Here is a 24,517-nt window from a genome sequence, read left to right on the forward strand (position 1 = left end):
TGGATGACTTCAGACAGAAACACATGGAAACCACAACCAAGAACACACTCACTGCAGCCAAAGCTAAATGATGCTACTGCGTGTAGCCTGTTAGCATTGTGGAGGACGAGGATCTAGTGATATAATACACATAGCATCCAACGACGGGATCTATGAAGCCTGACTGCTATGCTCACCCCTCTCCTTCCCTCCCTCCCTCCCTCCCTCTCTCGTCCTCCTCCTCCTCTGGCAATTGTTTTCAATGAAATAAAACATTTGCATAAAGCAATCCACTTAATCATGTTGCTAAAAGAATTAAAATGACAGAAAAAAAGAGAGAGAGAACTACACACACACAGAACTACACACACAGAGAACTACACACTGAGCTGAGACCCCAAAGACAAGACAAGATTAACTGATTAATGGCATGATTTTTCTGCGATTAAGTTAACATACATACATATACATACATTCATCAGGAACAACATAGACAGTGTGTTCAGCAGAAAGGGTCCCTGTGAGGGACAAACCACTCCTTCTTTGGTCCATGTTCAGTAGTAAGGGTCCCTGTGAGGGACAAACCACTCCTTCTTTGGTCCATGTTCAGTAGTAAGGGTCCCTGTGAGGGACAAACCACTCCTTCTTTGGTCCATGTTCAGTAGTAAGGGTCCCTGTGAGGGACAAACCACTCCTTCTTTGGTCCATGTTCAGTAGTAAGGGTCCCTGTGAGGGACAAACCACTCCTTCTTTGGTCCATGTTCAGTAGTAAGGGTCCCTGTGAGGGACAAACCACTCCTTCTTTGGTCCATGTTCAGTAGTAAGGGTCCCTGTGAGGGACAAACCACTCCTTCTTTGGTCCATGTTCAGTAGTAAGGGTCCCTGTGAGGGACAAACCACTCCTTCTTTGGTCCATGTTCAGTAGTAAGGGTCAGCACTCTCTTCATGAATTCCTGTCCTGTGACTCAGTTGGAGGTAGACGACTAAGCTCTAAGTACATTAGCAGATTGCTGAGGAGATTGAAAACCAAAGTCTGACTTGTACCAGGAAATACTTTGGCTTTTACTCTGAAAAAGAGGGCGTAAAGGGTACAAGAGGCTGGCGGTATTAGTTACCTTCCACAGTCCGAGAACCCTGCAAATGCCTGGCAGCGACTTATCAACAGCAAACCAATTACCACACAAACAATTGAGCAAAGACACAGGGATCTGCGAGCTGGACTCCATCGGGGTCTCTTAATGGAGAGCACTGCTCACATGTCACACAGAGGTTCTGTGTCACAGCTTTTCTTGAAAACACATCAGTATCAGTGCAGAGGACCTGGCTGGTCAACATGACGTCACTCAACAGGTGGCGATCAACGCGTGCAACAGTGCCTTCCTCCCCATAGAGGTGTGACTACACCAGCAACAAATACACCATAACAATGCCCCAGAGAGGAGAGGCGCCATGGGTCCGCTGCGGCGCGGCGCGGCGTAGCGCGGTACGGCGCGGCGTAGCGCGGCGCTGCGTAATGCGGCGCAGCGGCAGGAGTACAAAGGAAGGAGAAGTTTACGGGACTTGCCTGAGAAGTTGCGATTGTTTTCCAGCCGGCGAAAGAGAAGTCCGCTGCTCCTACGGGAGGCTGGACGAGTAAACATTACGGCTCCATGCCGCGCGGGCGACGCTCTGGTGATTAACAGCTTCGTCTTCTGCTTTCCAGAGAGAAAGAAGGACGTGTCCTGCGAGCCGCCTCCATTGGCCTCTTCTCCGGAGAAGTTCTCAGGAACAACGAGCCACAGGAAGAACCACTTCCGCTTACGCTTCGACACACAACACGGATCCTGTAACGCGGCTGACTCCGTGTTTAAAATATTTTTAAAAGTAATTATTCCGTAGTGTGTCCAAAAAAATCCCCACCATCCAAACTGTACTATCCCATGACAAAACACCTAAGGATATTAGATTATAATATTTAGATTTTAATACATATAATTAAAGATCAAAGCTTTAGTTTGGTTTTTCAAATATAAAACACTTACCAGATTGACCCTGATGATCGTTTGATGCTGCAGCGTTTTATTTTTTTATTTCTTTTATTTGTTTCAGCGTCTTTTATTTCCGCACGACTTCCGGAGGTTTCCTTCTTCGAACTGGCAGCTTCACTCCTTCCTGCCAACGAGCACGACAACCTGTTAACTTTCATGTCACGTGTCCCAACTGGGAACATGTTACTGGTCCTCACTGAGTCCACACAACACCATGTTACACACATGTTACACACAACAACATGTTACACACAACAATATGTTGCTGGTCCTCACTGAGTCCACACAACAACATGTTACACACAACAACACGTTACTGGTCCTCACTGAGTCCACACAACACCATGTTACACACAACATGCGTCTCTTATGGCACTTTCCCCACTGCCGGACTAATAAAGAAATATCTCATCTTAATGTTTCTTTAACGTCCTGCTTCTATGACTTCTTGTCCTGCAGCGCCCTCGTGTGCTGGAGGGCGGATATGACTTCCTGGAGCAGCTCCTCCAGGAATGGGACTTAATCATTAAAAGAATACTTTTCTTGATGGATTCAAACATCATTAAGACTTCATTGTTGTGGTCAATATACAGCAGCAGAATCAATATGTACTGTGCATATTTATGTGGCATTTATGTGCCCTTGTTGTTACAGAGTGGAGTGTAATCCAGCTGGTTAATTTAGGGTTCCACTTGTATTTTACTCTACTACTATCACTACTGTACTCTTTCTTAAGGCATGCCTTGTTTTTACTTTTTAAAACATATAGCAGTGGACTTTTTAATGGAAAATACTATACTTAGATGTTCTTATGGCAGACCAGAAATTGGCCATTCTGCAGTTCATGAGTACTTTTAGTTTTGATACTTTAGGTATAGATTGCTGTTAATACGTTGGTACTTTAACTTAAAATATACATCATCTTGAATTCTGGATGTTTACTTCTAATTGTACCCACTTTTTACTGTATTACTGTGTTCAGGCATGAAAATGGTTCAGGGGTGAAAAAGGTGAGAAGAATATGATGGGGGGGGGATTCGCCTTACTTTTCTTTTCTTCGCGTCTCACAGTCCAATCTCAGAAACACTGGCGCGGTTGCGCAGCTCCAAAAGGACGACAAATACACGTCCGACTTAATGCTGCGCCGGACAGGGCAATGAACATCCGGACGGGGCATTGAACATCCTGACCGGGCATTGAACATGCGGACGGGGCATTGAACAGCCGGACGGGGCATTGAACAGCCGGACGGGTCATTGAACAGCCGGACGGGGCATTGAACATCCTGACCGGGCATTGAACATCCGGACGTGGCATTGAACATCCTGACCGGGCATTGAACATCCTGACCGGGCATTGAACATCCTGACCGGGCATTGAACATCCGGACGGGGCATTGAACATCCTGATCGGGCATTGAACATGCGGACGGGGCATTGAACAGCCGGACGGGGCATTGAACAGCCGGACGGGTCATTGAACAGCCGGACGGGGCATTGAACATCCTGACCGGGCATTGAACATCCGGACGTGGCATTGAACATCCTGACCGGGCATTGAACATCCTGACCGGGCATTGAACATCCGGACGGGGCATTGAACATCCTGATCGGGCATTGAACATCCGGACGGGGCATTGAACACCCGGACGGGGCATTGAACAGCCGGACGGGGCATTGAACACCCGGACGGGGCATTGAACATCCTGACCGGGCATTGAACATCCGGACGGGGCATTGAACATCCTGACCGGGTATTGAACATCCGGACAGGGCATTGAACATCCTGATCGGGCATTGAACACCCGGACGGGGCATTGAACATCCGGACGGGGCATTGAACACCCGGACGGGGCACTGAACATCCGGACGGGGCACTGAACACCCGGACGGGGCACTGAACACCCGGACGGGGCACTGAACACCCGGACGGGGCACTGAACATCCGGACGGGGCACTGAACATCCGGACGGGGCATTGAACACCCGGACGGGGCATTGAACACCCGGGCCTAAATCCAGACGTGTGGTCACCTTAGTCCCCTCACCTCAGAATCTACCTCCTCATTAATGATAGCGTTAGCTAATCATTTTCCACTGGAGCGTTAGCTAGCTGCGTTAGCTAGCTGCATTAGCTAGCTGGCTAATGTCGGGTTGTCTCCTGCTGTGTTCAATGACTAAATTCATCAAGCTGTAGCTAACGTTAGCTAGGTCTATGTCAACAGAGCTCCTGGTTAACTTCACTTAGATCTACCATCAAATATTATATTACCATGCACTTGCGCTCCCTTCTGGCGCACACCTGTTCGCATTTTAATGAATATAAATAACCCCCTCCCTAAAAAAGAAATCTCATCAAATCTACACGATTCACGTAGGTCACCTATTTTGGTTTCAAAACGGCAAATTTCGCCAAAAGGTAAGGGATTTTCATGTCTGTGTATTGCTTATTAAATTAATTGATCTGTGTACTTCAACTCAAAGTTATTAGGCCCAACAAAAAATGACTACAGGACAAGGCTTGTGTTACCTTAAGCAAATACTTTATTAATGCTTAGGTAGCAAAAATTATCTCTAAAATTACATTTCAAACATCTAAACACAAAGTCAACCATTCTGTTGAAAAGTTTCATGTGTATGAAGAGGTGAAGCTTGGATGTGTAGAGAAACACATCGTCTGCAAACACTCACTCTCCACCTCTGATGTCCTACGCTAGCAGCGGCATGCAGTCATCTAGGATATCCAGTTCCAACTAAATCCAGTGTCATCTAAAATGCATTGGACTCTCAACCCAGAGTACATCAAGATTTACCATAAATAATGTATTATATTGAAATATCTCCATGCGAGTAAACAAAGAACAATAGCTTCAGAGGTCTCAAACACATCAAAGGGGCCACAAGGGAGACCTAGGATCTATGAAAATATATTCAACAGATATACAGCTTGAGACAAAAAATATATAAATACATTTACACCTATCTATAAACATTTGTACATTAGCAATATCACCCATGTGAATATCACAAATTATTTAGAAATCTCCTCTATAAGACGCCTCTTTTCAAAATGTGAGTGCTTCGTTGTAGTTTGGTTGGTTTCATAGTACCCTCTGCTCCGGGTGTCGGGTCCATGCAGTGAATAGCAGCACAGAATGCAGTGAACCAAATCATCCGTAGCATCAATAGCTCAAAGGTAAAGTGCATGATACAGATATTTTCTGATATATATATATATATATATATATATATATATATATATATATATATATATATATATATATATATATGACAAACTGAAACAACGCTTGGGTTATAAAGATACTGGTAATACTTCAAAACATGAAGGGATGATTGAAGCCTTGTCACCAGTGTTTTTCTTCACATATTGTATGATATAAAGTAAATATCTGTATCTTACCCAACTGAAAGTGGGGTTGTAGCTTGTGATAGATACGGTTAAGGAGTGCTACAATAAACACATCTGAATTCAATCAAAATCACCAAATGTTGATGTTTTGAAACTTAACTTTGATCAATGTGGATTTTCAAAGTATCAATAGTCATCAACATTTTGGGATTGAAAAGAGAGACGTTTGATTTTTTTGGTCCCATGACTTCCTAACAATTTCCTGGAAAGAAAACATATAAGTTTCTTAAGAACATCCTGGGAAACTAATGTCATTTGAAACAATTCTAATAAAAAAAAAGACAATGCTCAATCCATCTAGTAATTGCTATCTTAACAAGAGGAACTATGACCAATAATAAAATGCATGCATGTTATTCCAAATTAGTGATGCAATCAAGTTTAACCCGTTGAGAACTGTGAAACCAACGTTGTCTCCAGACCTCTTTTCCCAGTTCCTATTTTCTGTGTAACACTACAACAGATTGAAGCTCATTTGGGCATTAAAAAGAAAAGAAACAGGGTCCACACAATCAGTCAGTTCCAGTTTCCAATAGATCAATCTTTTCTTGGGCTGAAGATATATCTCTCTCACTTTTCCTATTGATTACTCTATTGGCAGTTCGAGCAGAGATTTATGGAAGCTCACTTTCAGACATGTTAGAAATGATGACTGTTATATAAGTAAAAATCTAATCTAATTTATAAATAAAAGTGTAATTTTAGATGTTTGCGATAGTCAGGGAAAAGGATGAGATATAATAATGCAAGTCAAAATTAGGTTTGTAAATTCAAGTAAAAATTGTGGTAAAGTCAATAAAATAATAGCTTTGACTATTTTATTTCAACTCACAAAGCAAACATTTTGACTAATGATTACTTTTATTTGAGTAATTCCTAGCATTTAATGTCTTTTTTGACTTTTGGAAAGCCAAAATGATTCCTCTGGAGAGCAACTGCTGAAAAAATGTTCTTTCAGGGAAACTTTAAAATCAAATTATTAGGAAATGATGAGACGCATCGTGACATTTCTACCCATATATGACATGCTAACGATAGACAAAATGATCCCCTGGGATGGTAAACATCAACGGCCTTCAGGCAGACGCTGTTGGTGATGTAATTCATTCATTTGATTCTGCTGGATGTTCATAACTGTCCTGTTTGGATTGTGAGGAGTCAGTGAAACATCATTTCATAAAGAACGCAGTGTGACATATCGACAGCATTACCAATTGGAGTGCATTGTGTTCATGTCCATGATTAACGCAGCATATTTACATATTTGTATCTGCTCATAGTTATTGCATTACACAAGATTCAAAACACATCTAAACCCTGTTTTCCGGTCATAGCACAGAGTACTCTGCCTGTGTCTAATAAATATGTAATATATATTTATATATAAACAAAAAAAACAATGTCTTTATTTTACATTCGAAAGACAGTTTTTCCCCAATTCTATATTTCATATTACTGATGAATAAATTAAAAATATCCCTGAAACAAATCAGACTTAGTTGAGTTTTTAGCAATTGTCTTGTAATCCGAAAGAAGAAGCTTGGAGCACTTCAGATGGAGGAAAAAACTAACAATTTAAAGGACAAAGTGTCTTTGAGGCCATCGCCTCGACCTCTCAGTGGAATAAAAAACCACATTGTACATGCTCTAAAAAGTATAGGAATATTTATCTCTACATTTTATTCTTTACCACAAACCTACTATATCTGGACAAATCTAGACATTAGGCTTTACAAAATACAAAGAACTCCTGGATAAAAATAAAACCCCCAACCTGAAAGTATTAGCGCCGGGGGTAAAAGTCCTGATGCTTTACACTGCGTCTTCACGCCACTCTAATACCTCGCTTCCTCTTTTGGGACAGCAGAGGAAGAGCCTCGCCCAATATAGCAGTCGCTGCATTCATGTATGTATGTTTGGTTGGTGTCTCCAGAAGGAGACAAAGCAGCAGTCCAACACTTCTGGTGGCAGCAACACCTCCACAAACACATTCCTCCACTTGCTTCCCTTAAACCTCGACCCGATAACTTCAACCAGAAGCTGCTTCATGTTACAAGGATGCTCTCCTCTATAATCAGCATGCGTTGAGGCGAGCAACAGTCTCTCTGAGAAGCTCGCTAAGCTCTACAGTGCAAGTTTGACTTCTGTTTTTGTTTACACACTTACAAAATAAAATCATTCATGAAAACCAATGAGACAAATACCTCCGAAAGGAAATTGTGCTTGTTTTGTACGCAGTGGTTGTCTGTAAATATCTTAGGTGTCGATGTCAGAAAACCTGCCCGGGTGTTTGTGACCTCCGGAAGGAGAAATGTGCGTATGACCTGAATAAATAATAAATATGACTTCTGGGGGGTATTTACGGCGGTGTGCTATTTACAGAAGGGGAAATGAAAAATAAACAAGTTCATTTCCAGTACAAAACATAGAAGCTACAGCTGTGATGCTATTTAAGTTAATTCCTAAAAAGGTGACTGAATAATGCCCTGGCTCTCACAACACCGCTTTTATCACTATTACTCTCAACTAGTCGACTCTAAAAGACCGGATTTTTCTCTCAGGGAAGGTTAGCAGCTAGTAAACGTAACTACTTTCACAACCATACACAGGGCGCTTTTCAAAATAAAAGTCCTCAGAGACGGTAGTTGGACAAACAGGTGCTGATGTTGTTGCTGTTGTCTGCTGTCCCGTCTCAGGGCTTCTGTGGAGTCTCCAGTCTCTGCCCACACAGCTCCATCTTACACGGAGCAGAAAGGCATCGGGGAAAAAGAGCAGAGTGGGATGTCTTCTTGTAAATAAGGGGACCAGCAGGAAACAAAGTGAACCGGACCTCAAGATAATGTTTTTTTTTGTGAATAATTCTTTCGGTTGATTACATTTAGAAATAGACCTTCTGGTTTTCGTTCTATTACCGACTACATCTGCGCTTAATACTGCACATGGACCTCCTTGAAAACACTGCTTCTAGTGGCGATTGTGTGCAACATACATCAGTGTGTGTGTGTGTGTGTGTGTGTGTGTGTGTGTGTGTGTGTGTGTGTGTGTGTGTGTGTCAGTCATCCCGGCAGGTTGGCAGGTTGACAAAGGTGAAGATGTTGTACTCGATGAGGCAGGAGAAACACAGGAAGACTGAGTAGAGGAGCAGACACGTGAAACCCAGACGCCTGTCCAGCGTCCACCTGTTCAGGTGAACTCCCAGAACCTGGATGGACAGAGACAGAAACAGGTAAACAGGTCACATGGAGGGGTAAACACATCACATGGAAGGGTAAACAGATGCATAAAGAGAGGAGTTAGTCATTAACTCACGGTCAGAAACACAGAGGCCAGCAGGAGCCCCACGGAGAAGATCAGTCCTTTGCTGTTTAGTTTGATCTAGGAGAAGATAACGTGGAGGGAATCAATGCTATTCAATAAATGTGATACAAAATAACAACAAGAAAGTCACTTTTGGAACTACCCTTTCATCACTTTCATAAACTTAAAAAGATAGTTCAAAGTAGGGTGATTTGTGGTACTTATGTCTAACCTACAGTAGATGTATAATGTATAACCTACAGTAGATGTATAATGTATAACATACACTAGATGTATAACCTACAGTAGATGTATAATGTATAACCTACAGTAGATGTATAACCTACAGTAGATGTATAATGTATAACCTACAGTAGATGTATAATGTATAACCTACAGTAGATGTATAATGTTTAACCTACACTAGATGTATAACCTACACTAGATGTATAACCTACAGTAGATGTATAATGTTTAACCTACACTAGATGTATAACCTACAGTAGATGTATAATGTATAACCTACACTATATGTATAACCTACAGTATATGTATAATGTATAACCTACAGTAGATGTATAACCTACACTAGATGTATAATGTATAACCTACAGTAGATGTATAATGTATAACCTACACTAGATGTATAACCTACAGTATATGTATAATGTATAACCTACAGTAGATGTATAACCTACAGTAGATGTATAACCTACAGTAGATGTATAATGTATAACCTACAGTAGATGTATAACCTACAGTACATGTATAATGTATAACCTACAGTAGATGTATAATGTATAACCTACAGTAGATGTATAACCTACAGTAGATGTATAACCTACAGTAGATGTATAATGTATAACCTACACTAGATGTATAACCTACAGTAGATGTATAATGTATAACCTACACTAGATGTATAACCTACAATAGATGTATAACCTACAGTAGATGTATAACCTACAGTAGATGTATAACCTACAGTAGATGTATAATGTATAACCTACACTAGATGTATAACCTACAGTAGATGTATAACGTATAACCTACACTAGATGTATAACCTACAGTAGATGTATAATGTATAACCTACAGTAGATGTATAATGTATAACCTACACTAGATGTATAACCTACAGTAGATGTATAATGTATAACCTACACTAGATGTATAACCTACAGTAGATGTATAACCTACAGTAGATGTATAATGTATAACCTACAGTAGATGTATAATGTATAACCTACAGTAGATGTATAACCTACAATAGATGTATAACCTACAGTAGATGTATAACCTACAGTAGATGTATAATGTTTAACCTACACTAGACGTATAACCTACAGTAGATGTATCATGTATAACCTTTAGTAGATGTTTAATATTTAACTTACAGTAGATGTATAATGTATAACCTACAGTAGATGTATAATGTTTAACGTACAGTAGATGTATAATGTATAACCTACACTAGATGTATAACCTACAGTAGATGTATAACCTACACTAGATGTATAATGTATAATCTACACTAGATATATAATCTACACTAGATGTATAACCTACACTAGATGTATAATGTATAATCTACACTAGATATATAATCTACACTAGATGTATAACCTACACTAGATGTATAATGTTTAACCTACACTAGATGTATAACCTACAATAGATGTATAACCTACAGTAGATGTATAACCTACAGTAGATGTATAATGTATAACCTACACTAGATGTATAACCTACAATAGATGTATAACCTACAGTAGATGTATAATGTATAACCTACACTAGATGTATAACCTACAGTAGATGTATAATGTTTAACCTACACTAGATGTATAACTTACAGTAGATGTATAATGTATAACCTTTAGTAGATGTTTAATATTTAACCTACAGTAGATGTATAATGTTTAACCTACACTAGATGTATAACCTACAGTAGATGTATAACGTATAACCTACAGTAGATGTATAATGTTTAACCTTTAGTAGATGTTTAATATTTAACCTACAGTAGATGTATAATGTTTAACCTACACTGGATGTATAACCCACAGTAGATGTATAACCTACACTAGATGTATAATGTATAATCTACACTAGATATATAATCTACACTAGATGTATAACCTACACTAGATGTATAATGTATAATTATACATTATAATTATACATGTATAACCTACACTATACATTATAATTATACATGTATAACCTACACTAGATGTAGAATGTATAATCTACACTAGATATATAATCTACACTAGATGTATAACCTACACTAGATGTATAACCTACAGTAGATGTATAACCTACAGTAGATGTATAATGTATAACCTACAGTAGATGTATAATGTATAACCTACACTAGATGTATAACCTACACTAGATGTATAACCTACAGTAGATGTATAATGTATAACCTACAGTAGATGTATAACCTACAGTAGATGTATAATGTTTAACCTTCAGTAGATGTATAATGTATAACCTACAGTAGATGTATAACCTACAGTAGATGTATAATGTATAACCTTTAGTAGATGTTTAATATTTAACTTACAGTAGATGTATAATGTATAACCTACAGTAGATGTATAATGTATAACCTACACTAGATATATAATGTATAACCTACACTAGATATATAACCTACAGTAGATGTATAATGTTTAACCTACAGTAGATGTATAACCTACACTAGATGTATAACCTACAGTAGATGTATAATGTTTAACCTACACTAGATGTATAATGTATAACCTACACTAGATATATAATGTATAACCTACACTAGATGTATAACCTACAGTAGATGTATAATGTATAACCTACACTAGATGTATAACCTACAGTAGATGTATAATGTATAACCTACACTAGATATATAATGTATAACCTACACTAGATGTATAACCTACACTAGATATATAATGTATAACCTACACTAGATGTATAACCTACAGTAGATGTATAATGTATAACCTACACTAGATGTATAATCTACAGTAGATGTATAATGTATAACCTACACTAGATATATAATGTATAACCTACACTAGATGTATAACCTACACTAGATATATAATGTATAACCTACACTAGATGTATAACCTACAGTAGATGTATAATGTATAACCTACACTAGATGTATAACCTACAGTAGATGTATAATGTATAACCTACACTAGATATATAATGTATAACCTACACTAGATGTATAACCTACACTAGATATATAATGTATAACCTACACTAGATGTATAACCTACAGTAGATGTATAATGTATAATCTACAGTAGATGTATAACCTACAGTAGATGTATAATGTATAACCTACACTAGATATATAATGTATAACCTTTAGTAGATGTTTAATATTTAACTTACAGTAGATGTATAATGTATAACCTACAGTAGATGTATAATGTTTGACCTACAGTAGATGTATAATGTTTAACCTACAGTAGATGTTTAATATATAACCTCCAGTAAATGTTTAATGTTTAACATTTTCATCACTTTTCTTTTCCAATAAATATCTCTGGATGAGATTGAGTTTGATGTCTTATTTATTTTCTTCTTGTTGATGATTTGGGAGGAAGCGCTTTGATTATCAAACCAGTATATCAGCAACTAATTTCTTATTACACACACACCCTCTATTACAGTCTTTCTCCTTGGTTGTTTATTAACCATGTAAGTGCTATTTTGTACTGTTAGCTTGTGTTACCTCATGGATCTGTGTGTCACTTTATCAAGTTGACTTTTGGGGGTGGATGGGTATTTTGATGATTCTTTTTAAAAGACAGTTTATTATCTCAAGTCCATATATTATCGCACAGCATCTTTTTTAGTTTTACAAAAAAAATATACATATTTCAGTGTTTTTATAACCGCACAACCAAAGATAATTCCAAGGTCAGAAAATAGGATGTGTATCTCACAGTGGTGGTCTGTGGTGTTGGCCAATACGCCAGCTGTGAGCGCTAGTTAGCTAGCAAAAACTAGTTAGCGAGCAAGGGCTAGTTAGTAAGCGAGCACTAGTTAGCGAGCGAGCTAGCAGCGACATCAAACGGACAGACAACAGGGCCCTGTTCCACGTATGTGGTTCCACAAATACGATCAAAAGTCCTGTTATCCAGCTTAACCTCACGAGATGATGGACTACAGGATACGTCGGTTCCCTGAAGGTGGATCCTCCCTCAAACGCTCTCCTTCATTCTAACCAGACGTCAGTTCTCAGGATAACTGTGCGTGCCCGCTGCTCTTCAGCAGGGAGAAAAGTCAAACGCCAAATTTATGATGTTCTCTTTCTAAAATGACAAATACACTCAGAGAAAGACGGCCTCTTTTCTCTGCTGACGAGCAGAAGATGATCATGACTACATGTGATGAATTTAAGTCCATAATCATGACAAAACCTAATGGTGCTTCACATTCAAGCGTAGTGAATATTCACAACACTTCCTGTTGTCAACGCAGCGTAACGCTGCGTAACACGAGTCACTGAAGCAACATATCAGACAAATGTGTCAAACAAAATAAAATGGTTCTGCTAATTTTAAGTGCCTCATCACCCAAATCAATCAGATTATATTTAAATGTGCCTGCTGGTAGTAGTATACAAATGAATATATACTTATGAGGATATATGTACTGTATGCACGTATGTATCATGAGCTATGTGTATATTCATGTAACCTATGTGTGTAGATTACATATAACTAGGAGTTTGAACACTTGTATGTCTCAGTATGTATTATTCATAATCATAAAGTCAATCAGTTGAAGCAGGATAAGTCTTGTTATCATGAGTCCACCTTCATGGTGATCTACAGTAATGATATGCATCCTGTACTCATGACGGTCATATGAGTCTGAGTGTCTCAACACATCCATGTGTCTCTAAAGCGTTAAATAAAGGTTATGAGCAGCACGCAGCAGCTTCCACCATGTTCTCTCATCACGGACACAAACATGTTCACTAACAAGCCAGCTGTGTTTTACACAACCCTGTGATCTGTGTACTGAGTACTGTACTGTACTGTGTACTGGATGTACTGTGTACTGTACTGTGATCCAGTCTGAAGGGACACTGTGTACTGAGTACTGTACTGTGTACTGTATGTATTGTGTACTGTATATATTGTGTACAGTATGTATTGTGTACTGTATGTATTGTGTACAGTATGTACTCTGTACTGTATATATTGTGTACAGTGTGTACTGTGTACAGTATGTACTGTGTACAGTGTGTATTGTGTACAGTATGTATTGTGTACAGTATGTACTGTGTACAGTGTGTATTGTGTACAGTATGTATTGTGTACAGTGTGTACTGTGTACAGTGTGTATTGTGTACAGTGTGTATTGTGTACAGTATGTACTGTGTACAGTATGTATTGTGTACAGTGTGTACAGTGTACAGTATGTACTGTGTACAGTATGTATTGTGTACAGTATATACTGTGTACAGTATGTATTGTGTACAGTGTGTACAGTGTACAGTATGTACTGTGTACAGTATGTATTGTGTACAGTATATACTGTGTACAGTATGTATTGTGTACAGTATGTATTGTGTACAGTATATACTGTGTACAGTATGTATTGTGTACAGTGTGTACAGTGTACAGTATGTACTGTGTACAGTATGTATTGTGTACAGTATATACTGTGTACAGTATGTATTGTGTACAGTGTGTACAGTGTACAGTATGTACTGTGTACAGTATGTATTGTGTACAGTATATACTGTGTACAGTATGTATTGTGTACAGTGTGTACAGTGTACAGTATGTACTGTGTACAGTATGTATTGTGTACAGTGTGTACAGTGTACAGTGTGTAAGATTTATGAGAAAGTCTCATAAATAAAGTTTTCCTTGTCAGCAGAATGGACAGCGCTCATATGACGTCATCATGATGTGAGAACGGATCTTAACGATCTGGAAGAACTCTCTCCCTATAAAACTAATATAAAACTAATATCGCTCCTTCATCAATGAGGAAGAGAGCTGCTTTCTGTCCGGTGGGAGTGAACAACTTATCCAGTGAACTTTCACTAAACCTGCTCCCGACCAGGTTAGGGGATTTCAATGTGTTGCTATGGTGACTGATCTAAACTGGCTTCGTGGAACCGAAAATCCTGATCTACGTCATCTTATCCTGGAAGTTATCCAGCTATATTAGTAAACCAGGTACGTGGAACAGGGCCCAGGTCTGTAAATTTATCTTAATCCAAATCATGAAACTTTTGTATATTTTCACTCTTATTTATGTCATTCATCTATTTCTGATGGAATGTCATTGATATTTAACTTAAGCATGCTGCACAATTCAAACATCTACTTGATCACCATTGAAGAGTGTGTCTACTTATCTTGTGATGAAGTTGTTTTTGGACAAGAGAAGCATTTTAAACAATTTTTATAATAATAATTTAGTAATAAAAAATGTCTTTGGGCCTTTCTGCTGACAGGGTTTTAACAAAAAAAAAGACAACCTTCATTTTTGTCACCCCTTTTGTGTTTCCTTCACCCTTATTTCCATCTTGGATACTCGTGTTTTGAGTTTTGGCATAACAACTCCCATTATGCTTTGAGTGATGCAAACAAGAAGTGCTAGGTTTCCCCAATGTATTGTCACCCTGCTTAACCTTTTGGAAACCGTGTCAAAATCCTCCGGCTCCAATTGTAAGTCCCAGCATGCCTCATTCAGACACAAGTATTGGAATTAATTTGGGGCTCCTACAACAACTCAAACACAGAGAAAAAGAGGTCTGGAGACAACACTGGTTCCACAGTTTTCAACGAGTTAATAAACTAGCCCTTGATGTGTGTAGACAGCAATCTAGATCACTGCAACTGAAAGGAAAACAATGGCATTGTTGATGTATATTTAGTCGATGAGCACCTGATGTGTGAACAAAAGTGCAATCGCCAGCATCTCTGCACTGGTTGCAGTAGTTTGTGTTCAGGAGTGTCTGCAGGGTGAGCTTACTCACGTCCGAGCCGTAGTTGATAGCGAGAGTTTTCAGGGCCCAGGGCAGGCCGAGCCCCACCAGGATGTCAAACACGTTGCTGCCGATGGAATTGGACACGGCCATGTCTCCCATTCCTGGACAGACGGGATGAAGATGGTGACGTGAAGCAGTGGAAACGGAGAGAATGGCAAAGGAAATGGACAGAGAAATGGCATCAAGGGAAAAGGAGACAGGAAGTGACACTTGCGAGAGGGGGGAGGTCGGTTGACATAGACGAGATCAGTGGAGCTATCTGTCTGCGCGACGGCCGCTACAAAGCCGAGGACCGACGACTAAATGTCTCCCATCGCGCCCCCCCCACACAGACGACGGACAGAGCTGGTTAAATATTTGATGAGGGGAGTAAGAATAAGCACAGATGAAAAAGATGGAGGAAGGGACCCTGTCAGGCTTCTTCTTTTAAAGCCTCGCCACAGGGACAGAAGAGGAACAGCCACCCATCTCCCTCATCTCCCTCCTCTCCTCCGGCTCTTTGATAGTGGCTTCACTTTGATGCTGTTTGGGTTCACCGGGGCCGTAGGTGTTTGTGTGTGTGTGTTAAATAACAACTTGTTATTTTGTGTGTGTGTATGTGTGATTACCTTGTCGTGCCACTATAAGGCTGGCCATGCAATCAGGGACGCTGGTGCCGGCCGCCAGGAAGGTGATTCCCATGATGACGTCTGGGATGCCGAGTGTGAAGCCAATCACTGTTACCTGACAGAAGGACAAAGACGGAGACTAGTACTGCTTGTATCGTTGGCAATTGTGTGTGTTTGTGTGTTTTTAAATGACTGAATGAACAGTAAATGCTGTTAAAAAGAAGACCAAATGGAATCTTTAATATTTACCCATATTAACAATTGATCATGGAAAGATAGAGCACCTGACGTGCAGTTCTCTACAAAACTCATTCAACCTCTTCCCCGCAGCAATCTGAGTTTTTTTTTGTGAAAAAGCTCCGACTAACCAAATGTAGGGCACCAATACAATGCATCATGACGCATTGTGTGTCCACTGTTGCCGGTCTCCTGTGCAGATCCTTCATAGTCAGGTAGGCAAACATTGCCAATGACAAAGAAATAGAATCGCCTACGTTATAATGCAACAAACAAGGCCAATAATAAGCTAAAGCCCCAAATCTAATCAAAACAATGAGCTAAAAAGATATGTGATAGCTCTATGATCCAATATCTCACGTCTATTCACTAATGCCATTGTTCTTTTATACGGCTACAATTGCACATTTGACATGTTAAAGGTCCAATGTGTTGGATTTTGTGGGGAAAAAAAGGTGTGACAAAATGAACTGAAACAAGAATTATTGTGTTTCTGTTAGCTTTGAGCAGGGGGATGGGCAAACTTTTTGGATCAGGGGCCACAACGAGTAATGTGACAGACGGGCGGGGCTTAGCGTAGTAAAGCTACGTTCAAACACGTTGTGAATGTTACTCGCGCCTGAAAGGGGGCGTGGCTTATCTCCGCGAAAACAGTTACCGTTTCCGTCATCCACCATTGAAATATCCACTAGTTCTGCTTTATACTTGTTGTGTAAATTATACATATGTTTGAACATCAAACTCCATCATGTCTGGGTTTATAATATTATCCATAGTCCCAACAGCATCTGAATGGTGGCCGCTATCAGCGCTACATCAGGTGGACCGGCAGCAGTTTGACGCCACGCATCAAAGGAGCTATTCTCGTCGACCAGCATTAGCATGCTTGGTGGCGGCTGATATCGTATTCTTTGAACCACAACGGTCTCTTGGAAAATAAAACATACAGCCTCTGATCGTACTTCTGTGAAACAGAAGTAAACACTCACTGTGGACTTTTCTTTGGTCCACTCATTGTGACAGAAGGGCTCAATGCAGGACGCTGGCAGGAGGCTGCAGGCAGAACCCTACAGGTCACATGACATGAACGCAGGGCGGCGCAGCCCCGCGGGTCATCAGCTGTCAGTTCTTTTTACAACTGTAAGCTCTTGTAGTACAAACCCTGTCTCCGGCGACAGGAAGTGACGCGCCACATTAAAATTACCGTAACTCTTTGAAAGTTAACGCTTTACCACGTAATTCCAAAGGATTCCGAACGCTAAGAGCGGAGCTTTCCAGTGGTATGCGGTTTATTACGGTATCCTTAAAGAAACGTGGCGCGCTCGCTTGTGGCATGAATAAGCAATAAATAAACATGAGGACACATCGATGCTGTTCTGTTGTCGTCAACGGGAAACTCAAGTCTGTTAACGGAAAAGTGCCACAGCCGTCTTTACTAAAACTTATAATTCTTAGAATAATTATAACACTTATAATACTCGGTGGGCCGGATTAAAACGTATACGGGCCGTAGTTTGCCCACCGCTGGCTGAGAGCGGATCTTCTTCACTGAGTGTGTGCCATGAAGCCCAAAACAAAGGCTCACGAAAGCCTTTTTGCCTTTTTACGTTACCCGGAAACCCGGGTAGTTCTCCAACACCATTAAACCTCACGCATTGCTCCTTTTACTGCTCTACGAGATATCAACCTTTTGGAAACTGTGCGTGAAGATCCTCCTTGCTCCATCAGCATGCTCCATTCAGACAATCTTTGGGCGCAATGTACGTAATTTTCTCAATTTTTGAACCGAACGACACAGTTTCTTGACTAAACTCCTTCCTAACAGGACAAGACTTTGTTTTATTGTGATTGTTGTTCAGGTTCTGATTCTTTAGGTCCTAATCTTTCCATAAAGGTCTTATTGACGCTGCAGGAGGCTTTTTTGGGGAATCTGGCTCATATCATGCTGGATGTTCAGAGTTACCATCAAAATATCTTTTAAAAGGGATTTTTTTGCAGGTATGCTTTTTTCCCCCAATACTTTGCTGAACAAATACATACAATAAACACAAGTATTGTAAGTAATTAATTATTTGGGGAAAAGGACGTCAAGAGCCAAAATTGGTTCCTCAGTTTTCAATGGGTTAAAGGATTTAACGTGTGTATAAATGTATTGAAAAAAAAGCAGGCTAATGCAGAAAAGTATTTATTTGACAACTATAATCTGTCTCTGCCAGTTGGCCTCCCCCCTTCTTTTCTGTCTCTCACCATCCAGACCATGACGTAGGAGAAGGCGGCGATCCACAGCGTGGAGCAGGCGAAGGACAGCATGAAGTAGTTGTCCCAGCGAGGCGTGGAGCTGTTTGGGACGGTGAAGTACAGCAGTAGGCACAGAGGCCAGCCCAGCAGCCACTTCAGCTTGTTACACACCCCAGCTAAAAACACAAAGGGTCAAGGGTCAGAACTCAGATACACAGTATTATCCCTCGTCACACGATATACACACCGCTCCAAAATGGTCCACCCATAAGAACAGTCTGCTGTCCTGTGACAGTATCCGATATGCAGGAAGTAAGTTATTGCAAGCGAGACAGTTTGTTCCAAACCCACACGGTGTGATACGTATGACTGGAAACAACCTTGACCCAACATTTAACAACCTGCGAACACATTCTGTTCTCCTGAAACGAGAACTTCTGAAACAAGAATGCTTTGTACCAAATGTTCTCTGCTTTAGATCCAAACTACAAAACTGTCAAAGGAATAGAAAAATTTATTTAGAAATATGACGGTAAAGTTAGGATGTGGTTAGCTTAGCATTAAGACTGAAAGCCGACAGCACAGCACTTCACTAGTGCACCCACTCAGTCGAAAACAGGTGGGGATTGAAGCATCAGCTGTAGCGTCAGTGAAGACTTGTTGTATGAAGACTCGGAGGATAAAGACAGAGGAGTCTTTCGTTGGAGTCATCAGGGGCGGCTAAGTATAAACACTGCCATGTGAATATGTGTCTTCTTCCCATACCTGTGTGCATATCCACTCATAGATACTATAGGCCTCAGACTCGTTCTCACATGCATCAGAATCCTCTGTAATCTTCCCCACCCGCTCCACACAGACCCAACACCTTGTCTCAGGGGGCCTCTGGACCTGCCAGTCAGCCAACCGTAAGGCAGACTTCCTCTCTGGCTTTGCTCTCAAGCAATCTCTGGACTTCCTGGCTCTTACTGAGACTTGGATCACACCGGACAACACATCTACCCTGCTGCTCTCTCCTCTGCCTTCTCCTTCAGCCACACACCTAGGCCCACTGGACGGGGTGGTGGCACAGGTCTACTGATCTCCCCCAAATGGACTTTTTCTCTCTTCCCACTTACACCATTTACCCCACTGTCTTTTGAGTACCATGCTGTGAGTCACTCATCCAGTTAAACTAAACATTGTTGTTCTCTACCGTCCACCTGGTTCTCTTGAAGACTTCTTGGAAGAATTACATGTCCTCCTATCAAACTTCCCAGAAAACGGCCCCCCGCTCATCCTTCTGGGCAACTTCAACATCCAGATAGAGAAGTCAAGTGAACTGGTACTCTTGCTGTCTTACTTTGCTCTGTCGCTCAGTCCTTCTCCTCCTACTCACAAAGCTGGCAACCATCTTGACTACATCTTCACCAGGAACTGCTCTACGTCCAACTTCACTGTGACTCCACTTCATGTCTCTGACCACATCTTCATCTCCTACTCTCTCCCACTCTGTGGAACTGAAGACCCTCCCACATCAACTGACTCTGCACCCGTCCGTCGCAACATTCGCACCCTCTCTCCCTCCTCTCTGGCCTCATCTGTCCCGTCGGCCCTTCCTTCAACAGACTCTTTCTCACTCAGGCATCTTGGCTCTACCACAAACGCTCTCCTCTCCACCCTGCCTTCCTCCCTCGATTCTCTCTGTCCTCTCACGACAAGAAAAGGTCTGCAAGTCCCCTCCAGGTCTGTGGTTGTCTGACTCAGTGAGCGCAGAGAGAGCCACTCTGCGAGCATCGGAAAGGAAATGGCAAAAATCCAAACATCCTGACGACCTGGTCGCCTTTAACTCTCTTCTCTCCTCCTTCTCTGCCTCTATCACTGGAGCCAAAAGCCTCTTCTACCAATCCAGAAAAGGCTCCACCACCCAAGAACTCATGATCACCTTCAAACACTTAGTGCTGGCCCGACCCGACTGCCAGGAACCTCGGTGTGACACTTGACAGTCAACTCTCCCTGACTGCCAACATCACCGCAACAACATGCTCCTGTAGTTACATGCTGTACAACATCAGGAGACTATGTCCTCTTCTCCTGTAAGTCCATGCTACACAACATCAGGAGAATACGTCCTCTCCTGTAGGTCCATGCTGTACAACATCATGAGAATACGTCCTCTTCTCCTGTAGGTCCATGCCACACAACATCAGGAGAATACGTCCTCTTCTCCTGTAGGTCCATGCTGTACAACATCATGAGAATACGTCCTCTTGTCCTGTAGGTCCATGCCACACAACATCAGGAGAATACGTCCTCTTCTCCTGTAAGTCCATGCTACACAACATCAGGAGAATACGTCCTCTTCTCCTGTAGGTCCATGCTGTACAACATCATGAGAATACGTCCTCTTCTCCTGTAGGTCCATGCCACACAACATCAGGAGAATACGTCCTCTTCTCCTGTAGGTCCATGCTGTACAACATCATGAGAATACGTCCTCTTCTCCTGTAGGTCCATGCCACACAACATCAGGAGAATACGTCCTCTTCTCCTGTAAGTCCATGCTACACAACATCAGGAGAATACGTCCTCTTCTCCTGTAGGTCCATGCTACACAACATCAGGAGAATATGTCCTCTTCTCCTGTAGGTCCATGCTACACAACATCAGGAGAATACGTCCTCTTCTCCTGGAGGTCCATGCTACACAACATCAGGAGAATACTTCCCCTGCTCACACAGAAGGCAGCACAGGTTCTGGTCCAGGCTCTGATCATCTTCTTGACTACTGTAACTCCCTCCTGAAGGTCTACCTGCTAATGCAACTCGACCTCTACAGCTCATCCAGAACGCAGTAGCTTGACTGATCTTCAACTTTCCGAAATTAACTCGCACTCCTCCACGATCTTAAATGGCTGCCAGTGGCCGCCCGCATCCGCTTCAAAACATTGGTACTTACGTACCGTGCTATGAACAGATCAGGTCGACCTACAGCCAGGACACGGTGAAACCGTACACACCAGCTCGTTCGCTCCGCTCAGCTTCAGCCAATCAGCTCGTTGCTCTGTCACTGCGAACTCAACACTCAACATAATCTCGACTGTTTGCTTCCTGGCTCCTCGATGGTGGAATGAGTTCCTCATTGACATCAGGACAGCAGGAAGTGTCTACATCTTCCACCGCAAACTGAAGACTCATGTCTTTCGACGACACCTTGAATAAAGACAATGACAGCAGCACTTAGGCAGCACTTGGATGGTTCTTACTGATAGCACTTTGTAGTTTGACTTTATTTAAGAAATTGTTCTGTCTTGATTCTTGTTGATCCTAGTTCGTACTTACGGTTGAATGCACTTATTGTAAGTCGCTTTGGATAAAAGTGTGAGCTAAATGACATGTAATGTAATGCGAAACTAAACATTGCATTTATTTATTTACGTGTGGTACCACTTCAATCGAGCTCCTAAGCGAGCTGAGCCGATACCAGAGAGAACAGTCAACAGCGCGACACGGGGCATCCTGCACTACTCCGCCATTTAAAAGTTTAAACAATTAGTGAGATGGCTACGGCAGCCATTTAAAATCTATTCTTTATCAATCCTAACAATTATAATAATGTATTGTTTGACTCCGTGTTTACTGCACCTCGGTACTTGTCCTCCTAACGCCTGTGGTGTTGTCATAGTTCTACCACGGAAAAAAGCCAAGGGTGGGTTGAAGTGGAATCCACATGTTCATACACACATTGGTAAAGAAGTTCGAAGCATCTTGTCCGGGCACGAGCAAGACTCATGGAGGGGACAAGAAGTGGACGTAGTCATTGTGACTGTTGGTTTGTGGACTGCCGTTTTGAAGCCTTGAGTTCGCTGTCACCATCTTGGATTACGGCCATTGCCTTGTTTTTTTCCCAACCAATGAATGTGGAAGAGTGACATAGAGACACCGTACACGTCTCTGGTAGCAGCAAGGACCTGTCAATCAAAGTAGCCCTGCCCTAAAACAGCCGTTTGACTCTAAATTTCCTAATTTACAAAATGTCATAATGTACGAAATGAACATCACGCTGTATTGAAGATTTGATTTATATAGACTTCTATACAACCAGAGGAGTCGCCCCCTGGTGGTCAGGAGAGAGAATGCAGCTTTAACACATGAAGCATAGACTTCTATACAACCAGAGGAGTCGCCCCCTGGTGGTCAAGAGAGAGAATGCAGCTTTAACACATGAAACATAGACTTCGATACAACTAGAGGAGTCGCCCCCTGGTGGTCAGGAGAGAGAATGCAGCTTCAACACATGAAACATAGACTTCTATACAACCAGAGGGGTCGCCCCCTGGTGGTCAGGAGAGAGAATGCAGCTTTAACACATGAAGCATAGACTTCTATACAACCACAGGAGTCGCCCCCTGGTGGTCAGGAGAGAGAATGCAGCTGTAACACATGAAGTGTAGACTTCTATACAACCAGAGGAGTCACCCCCTGGTGGTCAGGAGAGAGAATGCAGCTCTAACACATGAAGTGTAGACTTCTATACAACCAGAGGAGTCGCCCCCTGGTGGTCAGGAGAGAGAATGCAACTTTAACACATGAAGCATAGACTTCTATATAACCGGTCAATCAAAAAAGAGTCAAACGTCAACAATTAAGTGTTATGAACACATATCTTGATTGTTTACCATGTAAACATAAAGATATATAAAAATACATGTTTTTGGTGGCAATTACGTGTTGGTTTCACTTTTCTTGCAGTAACTGTGTGTGTGTGTGTGTGTGTGTGTGTGTGTGTGTGTAGCAAAAAGCGACAGAGTAAGTCTTTGACAATAACACATCCGTCTCCAGCAGGTACCTGGGCACTGGAAGGGCACTAAGGGTCCCCCTCTATCATCCTCTTCTTCCTCCTCGTCGTTCTCATTGTTCTCGTTGTCCTCATTCTCCGTCTCGTTACCCGCCTCCTGGTCGTCACGGCGAACGCCACCACCCCTCTCCGTCCCGTTTTCTACGCCCCGCCTACTTCCTCCTTTGACTGGAACGTCAGAGTCGCCGTTGATCAATGTCCGCGTGTTGATTAGACGCTGCCTCTGTAAAATACAAACATATTTATCATATATATATATACATATACATATACATATATATATATATATATATATATATATATATATATATATATACATATATATATATATATACATATATATATATATATATATATATATATACACATATATATATACACATATATATACACATATATATATACACACATATATATATACACATATATATACACATATATATATACACATATATATACACATATATATATACACATATATATACACATATATATATACACATATATATACACATATATATATACATATATATATATATATATATATATATATACATATACATATATATATATATACATATATATATATATATATATACATATATACATATATATATATATATATATATATACATATATATATATATATATATATATATATATACATATATATATATATATATACACATATATATATATATATATATATACACATATATATATATATATATATATATATATATATATATATGCATATATATATATATATATATATATATATATATATATATATATATATATATATATATATATATATACATATATATATATATA

At 40.6% G+C, this 24,517-nt stretch overlaps 1 protein-coding gene across 2 annotated transcripts in view; it reads right to left on the reverse strand.

The window, feature by feature from the left end:
• Positions 1-7,089: 7,089 nt before the first annotated feature.
• slc24a3 (solute carrier family 24 member 3) overlaps positions 7,090-24,517 on the reverse strand; it is a 71,105-nt gene continuing 53,677 nt past the window's right edge. For both annotated transcript variants that reach the window (XM_068599368.1, XM_068599369.1), the window contains 6 exons: positions 23,675-23,906; positions 18,857-19,023; positions 16,373-16,487; positions 15,753-15,865; positions 8,744-8,809; positions 7,090-8,636 (listed from right to left, as the gene is read on the reverse strand). In XM_068599368.1, coding sequence (XP_068455469.1) covers positions 8,487-8,636; positions 8,744-8,809; positions 15,753-15,865; positions 16,373-16,487; positions 18,857-19,023; positions 23,675-23,906 — 843 coding nt within the window. In that variant the 3' untranslated portion in view covers positions 7,090-8,486. The remainder of the gene's footprint in view (positions 8,637-8,743; positions 8,810-15,752; positions 15,866-16,372; positions 16,488-18,856; positions 19,024-23,674; positions 23,907-24,517) is intronic.

This window comes from Clinocottus analis, unplaced genomic scaffold (assembly GCF_023055335.1).
Source record: "Clinocottus analis isolate CAN_PGR_092001 unplaced genomic scaffold, fCliAna1.0.p SCAF_46, whole genome shotgun sequence".
Lineage (NCBI taxonomy): Eukaryota > Metazoa > Chordata > Actinopteri > Perciformes > Cottidae > Clinocottus > Clinocottus analis.